This window comes from Eschrichtius robustus, chromosome X (genome assembly GCF_028021215.1).
Source record: "Eschrichtius robustus isolate mEscRob2 chromosome X, mEscRob2.pri, whole genome shotgun sequence".
In the NCBI taxonomy this organism is placed as follows: domain Eukaryota; kingdom Metazoa; phylum Chordata; class Mammalia; order Artiodactyla; family Eschrichtiidae; genus Eschrichtius; species Eschrichtius robustus.
Genome location: NC_090845.1, coordinates 108,823,207 through 108,830,571, shown reverse-complemented (window position 1 = coordinate 108,830,571; position 7,365 = coordinate 108,823,207). Strand labels below are relative to the sequence as shown.

Genomic DNA, 7,365 nt, shown 5'->3' with positions numbered 1-7,365 from the left:
CAGAGTTAGGAGGGTGTCGGCCATGTTTTCCGGCCGTAAAGTTTCTATTTCGCTCTTTGAAATATTAAGTATCTCGTCAGGAGATACTTTGAGACTATGTAATGTAAACAACTCGTTTCTCTTCGTACTTGCGCCCCCTAGTTTTGCCTAAGGTTACAATGACAGCCGCAGACACGGTAGCTGTCAGCCCTGATGGTTGCAAGTGTTTCCCAGGGCCGATTTATCTTTCTCCTAAGATTGTATCCTTCGGATTGGCAGAATGCCTGGCACATAGTAATCGGCTGCCTCTTCCCCAATTAATTTCTTTGATCTCAGCTGTTAGCGGGGTGTATTGTAATTGATCTGCTTATATGTTTGTCTTCCCCACGGACTGAGCTCGTTGAGGGTAGGCATCATGGCTTATTATTTCTCTGTCCCCAGTGTCTAGCACATATTAGGTGCTTTAAAAAACACAGTTTTGAATTAGTGGTCTGGAGTAGATGCTACGGAAGAAGATAAAGGCTACGAGTTGGCCTGGGGATGGCATTTTTCCTGTTCTAAAGGGAAGGGGGGGCAAGGTTTGCAGAGGGGTCGGGCGGCGTAGTCACTCTGCGACGGGACCCACGGGTCCCAGCCACTTGGTTGGCGACAGAGCCTCGGGCTTCCGCAGGGTGGGGTGGAAAGTGGGGCGGGAAATCGAAAACCGAACTCGCGGCTCCCGGCATTCCCCGTGGGCGGTGCTCCCCTTTGACCCCTCGCTCGCGTGCTACACATCCGGGCTTCTGCTACTAGTGTGGGGAAGATGGCGGACGCAGCTGTCGTGGTTCCCGTAGAGTGGATAAAGAACTGGGAGAAATCAGGGAGAGGCGAATTGTGAGTGTCCGGGCTGGAGGCGGGCGCACGGCCGGGCTGGGCTCGGGCGTCAGCCTTGCTCTCATATCTGGGGGGAGATGGTGGGGGGGGGGGAAAGAGGTGTCCCCTCCCCCATCCCGGTGGCGGGTGTGGATGGTTGGCTAGGAGTTTTGAACTCGGGGAGGAGAGGTGCTGGTAATCGCCGCCAACCTCCTGCCTTCCCCGACTTCCCAGAAAGCCCCGCTGCCCGCCGGAGCTTGTCTTTCCTTAGCCTCTTAGCAGAACTCCCGTTTTGTTCCTACGGGTCCCTGCGCTTTCGTTCCGTGTCTTTTTGTCCCCCTCTTCGCTTGAGCTCACTTGGCTCCTTTCTCTTTACGGGGCCGCGCCGGGAGGGTTCGGACTTTCAGTCTGTCCCATTTCTTTACTCTGCACCCGTTCGACTCCGCAGTTTGGAGCCCGGCGCCTCCTCTGCCCGAAGTCCGAACCGTCCCGGACTCCCTCCCCTCCTCTCCGCCCGCCGCCGCGAAGCCCGGGGCGTCGGGAAGAACCCCGCTTGGCACCTCTCGTCCTCCCCGGGAGCGGTCTCTCGGACTGTCCCGGCCTCGCGCGGCGCCGCTGCCCGTGGGCGAAGTGTAGCAAGGATTGCCGCTTTCCCCGAAGACCTACCGGCATTTCTTTGCTCCGTCTTTTCACCTTAGAGAGCCTTTTCGGGTTGGAATCAACTTTCGTCATTAAATGTTTCCTAAACCCCATTTTGTCCTGAGACTGTAACTAATTTTGGCAACTCTCCAAGGTTCTCGTGTACCTAGAATAACGCGTTTCCTGTAGTCCCAAAACTTGGGTGTTTTTTTTTTTTTCTGTCAGTAATACAGAAAACAGTAATTTGCCATAACCGCGGTTTCCTTGCCCCGAATTTCAGCTCTCCCTGTCTCGGGGGGAAAATTCGTTTAAGCGGCGGAACAAACCCCAGATTTTAAAACAAATAACTTATTGCGAATTTCTTTCTCTGAATCGCTTTATTAGTTAAAGCTCAGCCCTGTATGAGATTAACTCCTGTTAGCCGTTTTTGCCGTGGTCGCGCGCCGACCCCCGTAGTCAGTTTACGGTTGCTGGTGCGAAAGATACGGATCTTTGAAACTTCGTTACTTGGAACGGCACGCGGGGAATGCGTTGCCCGATCTTGCGCGTGCAATAGCGCCAGCCTATATGGCCCTCCCCACCCCCCTGCCGTGCTCGCACTGCTTTATGAAGTCTTAGTGTGAGCGCTAGCATTGGATTGCCTGGGTAAGCGGCAGTTTTAGCCACTTAACTAGCCGAGTGACCTTGGGTAAGTTCCTTAACCACTTTGACCGTTTCCCCTTGAGTAAATTGGGAATAATAAGTACTCAAAGCATTGTTGTGAAGACTAAATAACGCCTGTAAAGCACTTGCCTTATAGTAAGTACTCAAGTGATAGCTATTAAAAGTAATATTATTATTCCAATCTTTAGATATTTAAACTTCTTTGGACAGCTCTTGCACTTAAAGTCTGTACCACTCAGGTTAGCAATTAATTAGTCTGACTCTTTCATGTATACTCTTGTACTCTAACGAATTGAGAGACCCTTGAAGAGTGGGGACTGTCTCACGTTTCTTTTGGTTCAACCCTCCCGTCCTCGTCCTCCCCCCACCCCCCATAGCCTTTCTAGCATATGCTTAGAGAGCTTATTTTGTTAACTGACAGAGAAGTCTGTTTGATAAGCATTCATTTTTAACTGTTAGGAACATTTTCTAAATCCTTGTACGTGCTAGTTAACAAATAGCTATTAAGTCTCTTGTGTGCAGGGAAGGCAGGATGGGAAGTTACCAAAGCAAACCATCATTTTCATCTATATTAGATTAGGATAACCCCCCAAAACGGATAAATCAGTTCATTGTTGTTTTGTTTACTTTTAAAGCCAACTTAGTTATTTAGAGACTGTCATCTGTAGATTGCTCAGCTTCTTCCTTCCAGCTAACTGTTTTTGACAGTTTTACTATGACTCCCACCTTAGAATGAGTGGTATTCGGGCTAGGAAATTCTGCTTGGCTTCTGACTGGCAGGGGTTGGAGAAAAAGTCATGTAGGAGGTCGAAATACCTAGTCAAAATGGAATTTTGGATTCACTTTATGTATATTTACATGATCCATGCTACCCATCATAATTTCTGTGTTTGAAGAGCTGCTTCAAAACTGCTATTAGGACTTATGTTTATGTAGTTATTGCATGGCTTGTGGAATGTAGTTTGAACTATAGTAGATCCAGATCAGTTTAGTCAGTTTTATAACTCTGTTCTGTTACATGAAGAGAGTTGTGTGACAATAATGAAATAGTTTAAATAGTTGTTAGTTGTATGAAATAGTCAAACAAATCACCATCCAGTGCTTAGTCTTCATTTATTGGACCTCTTTTCCCTCTTTGAAAACTTTGTTGCATATAGTCTAACTTTGGAATTTTTGTATCTTGCTAAAGATAGAGTTAGCATTTTCATTTTATTAGAAAAAAATGGTATTATAAATATATTACAAAAAATCCTTTCTTTTGTCTGAAAAACAGCTTCTTAAAATACAAACCAGCAACTGGAAATGTTAAAAAAAATAATGTGCCACCAAATTATTAATGAATCCATTTATATATTTGGCTTTTAAGATATGACCAGTATTTAAAATTATATCTTGGGTGGATTTTTCCTTTTTAATGAGATAAATTAGCAGATGAGCTTTAACTTGACTGAAAGTTACCTTTTTAAAAAAATGCATGATATGTTTCATGAGGTATTAGTTCATTTCTTGTCTGTCTCTTCTTAGCAGTGTAAGTCTGTATTCTGGGAGTTGTAGTCAACTTCAGCAGCATAGTGAACATATGCAACGTATGGGATACTTTGTAACTTTGAGAGGGCAAATTCTTAATTGTGCCTCATGAAAAGCAACTGTCTATCAAGATGGAAAGTCTTGGCTTTGAAGAATAAATTTTGTTAAGTAACTAGGGAGAAAAGAAAAACTATATTTTGCCTATCTGAATGGTCCATCACATACTTAGCTAACCTATTGTTTCCAGAGAAACTGATTACGTTTTTAATGGTAAATTACAGAACTCTTAAAATGATCTTTTCCAAGAGATAGCAAAAGGACAGAGGAGGACTACCAAAACATAATTGTCCTTTCCAGTAACACTTAGATCTGCTCTTCAGAGTTTCACATCTTAATGCAAACTCTTAGAAATTCTGCGGCATATGCAAGATAAGGATTTAATCACTTTAATTTTGGAATCAGAGCTTTAGTTTCTTGATGATTTCATATTAGCATAGGGTTTGCCATGATTAAGCTAATAAACTTGCATGTACTGGTAGATCCAGGGGAGAATTTTGGTTTTAGTAGACATGATTAACACAGTGAGCTCAGCATTTCTTTGTGTCACAAGCAACCTTAATGGAGGATTTATATTCCAAGCTCTTAATCGGAAGATGTTAGCCTCATGTCAATACTTAGTTTAATTTTGAAATACTTATATTTGTTGAATATCATCTATTTGTCTGTTTGAAGAACTTAATTCTTTCTTTAAAAAAAATTATACATCAATTAGAAATTTTTGTTGGGTGTTACCTTATTAATTATTGGTAGTTATAATAAAGTTTTAAAATTTAATCGCCAAATGTTTTGGTTGCCATTCTTTTTCTTCTTCTGCTACTAGATGACTTGACATATTCCAGAACTTATGGAAGTACATTTGGATGTTCATTAAATGTTGTCTGTCCTGAATTTTTTGGAGGGAAGTTGGAGGAGGGAGTTTATAGCAAATAATCATTCTAAGAAACTTTAGTGTTAGTATTTAAGTCTTTTTTTTTTCTTCAAAAGGTGCTCTAAGTTCAGCTGAAGCTTTATCTGAAACCATTTCTTTATGTCTTACTTTTCATTTGGCATTTGTTTTCTCATTTGACCTGTGTTCATGAGTCTTGGTCTTATTTCCCTGGTAAGAGAAATTCATTCTTCAGAAAATGTTGTAGCAGTATCAGGACATTTTTCCAGGCTACTGCTTTCTTTGTTTGTTAGAAAAATTAAATTATTCTTTAATTAAGGTAGAGTGAGTGCTATTAATGTACTTGTGTGCAGGAACTTCTGTTGTCTTTTTTAAGATTTCCTGTTCCCTTTCCTCCTCATAAGTGCATATTTTCATTTTCTTAAATGCATCTTTCAAGATAAAACTACATGTCCCAATATTCATTTTTGTGGGTTATGTCTCTCTTCTATCAATGATAACAGAGGTAGCACTTGCTTAGCAAAATTTAGCCTTTTCTGTTGTTTTGTTTTTAAGAATTAATTGAAGCACAGATTGACATCAATTTTTTATATGTAGAGCCAACTTTGAGATGTTGAACATAATCAAGTAGTGCAGGCTTGTGTTGTGTTTCTTTTTTTTACTGGAAAATAGGACCAAGTAAGATGGAAAGCCAAATACTCATGTTAAAGAGTATTTGCAAAATAACATTAAGTTCTTGGAAGAACTTAAGACATTTCATTCAGTTTAAGTTTCACAGATATTTGACAGAAAGTATATTCTTTGTTCTCAGGGGCCTGAGATAGCGTCTCCACAGTAGCACCAAACTGTTATAAAAGTGGAAAAAATGGTAAACTCAATTATTTGGAGGTTATTAAAGGACTAAAATAATCATTTGAATTTGTACCGAGGCAGAATATTTGATTATTTTAAAAACCACATTAAAATGGGCAACTGTTGGAGGTAGTTTTGTTTTCCTCCCTTTAAAATTTAGGATAGAGAACTAAAACTGTGTAAGAGGTGTAGTAAGACATGCAACATTCAGAAACAGGTACTTAGGATACTTAAGGATACTTCTGTTAGTGAATTACTTAGGGGAAGAGCCGGGACAAATCTACCGATTGGGGGAAAATTCTTAGTGATTGTTTTTAGTTTCCTCCAACAACTAAGGCAGAAGTGTTTTATACTAGGGAAATAAAGTATCTGCTATACAAGCCTTATCATAATAACCCATCAGTGATTCCTTACACAATTTGAGCAAATCTTTGAGATGCTTATTAATAGTTCATGATGACATTATCATCTGCATCCTTTAATGAATATGCTTGTGGCCTTGTGACTGACAAGATGAAATTACATTTCAATGATTTTTAAAAATTATGTAACAATGACTGTACCATTAGATTAAGTGGGATTTGGAACACTGACATTCCCCCCTCCCCACTGGAAGGATTATAACAAAAGACATTTGCATTAAGCTTATTAAAACAAATAGAAAATGAAGCTATTGAAAATGTGAACAAGCAAACACATTCGCTGTAAGAAGGAATATTTGACCTTGCTTTTTAGTAGCCTGGGTACAAAGGGAAAGATGAGTTACTTGATTTCCCTTGCATTCTTCTGTCAAAGATGCAGTATTTCCTGCTACTACATTCTAAAGGGAAACGAACCTCTGGGGACAGTGAGAACCACAAGGGGGAATTGTTTCAGTACTTTATAGCAAATATTGAAGCAGCCTTGATGCACCTTCTTATATATTTACTCTTAACAAAAAAGGAGCTAGGTGTCAGACATTTTTAGGTTATATTCTCTGATGATAGTCTTGAAGCAGATATTTTTGTATTGCCTAATGTAATGAAGATTGATTTTTTTATTTGAGATAAGTTTGTGGTAGGTTTAACTTATTTTGAGAAATTAAAAGCTTACCCACTGTCTTAACACATTGGAAGGCCTATCTGGTTCTCAGGAGAAGTAGATGAAAGTGCTTGGGGTCAAACTTAAATCAGCTTATTTAACCATTTCTAAGGTGCTCTCTGAACATTTTTTTTTTGTTCTTTTAATAGGAATTGGTTAAAAACTAATAACTAAATGAGATTTTCAAACTATGCAGATTTAATTTAGTAATTGTTCTCCAGTGGCAAGGTATTTTTATTCTTTGGTTTTGAAAATAATTTTGTGAGACCTACAAATGAATTGTTGACTGGGAAAAGTTTATTGAACCGTACCCTGCTCATTCTGATGATGAAGTATTGAAATAATCAAAAGACACAGAGAGGTGAACTGCAAGGGCATGCATAATCGGCAAAGTAGATAATCTCTCTGCGGATGATTGTAATGTGGCATCATATTTCACCTTAGATGTGATATATAAGCATATTCTGTAAGTTTTAAAGTTACTTGTTTTATTGACTACGGAAAGAGCATTGCTAGACATAAAAGAGTGAGAAACATATGCATTCATTGGTTCTCTTCTTTTTCGTTAGAGCTTTGTACAGCTTGTAATAAGAATATTTCTTTTTCTGAAATGTGAAATTAAAAAAATACAGAAAAGTGCATAAAATCTAAATGTAGAGCTTAAAGAATCACTGTAAGATGCACACCCCTGTAACTCATATCCAGCTCTAGTCAACATAGTCCCCCTTCCTGTTTGCACCCTCTTTATCTCCCCTGTGGTAACTGACATTTATGGCTTTCTCTAGTTTTTATTTACAGTTTTGCTACCCAAATAAGTTTAAGTTTGT

The 7,365-nt window shown here is 39.6% G+C and overlaps 1 protein-coding gene across 5 annotated transcripts in view; it reads left to right on the top strand.

The window, feature by feature from the left end:
• The first annotated feature begins 768 nt into the window (after window positions 1–768).
• The window catches only part of THOC2 (THO complex subunit 2), a 105,398-nt gene continuing 98,801 nt past the window's right edge, over window positions 769–7,365 (top strand). For all 5 annotated transcript variants that reach the window (XM_068532461.1, XM_068532459.1, XM_068532458.1 and 2 more), the window contains exon 1: window positions 769–852. In XM_068532461.1, coding sequence (XP_068388562.1) covers window positions 782–852 — 71 coding nt within the window. In that variant the 5' untranslated portion in view covers window positions 769–781. The remainder of the gene's footprint in view (window positions 853–7,365) is intronic.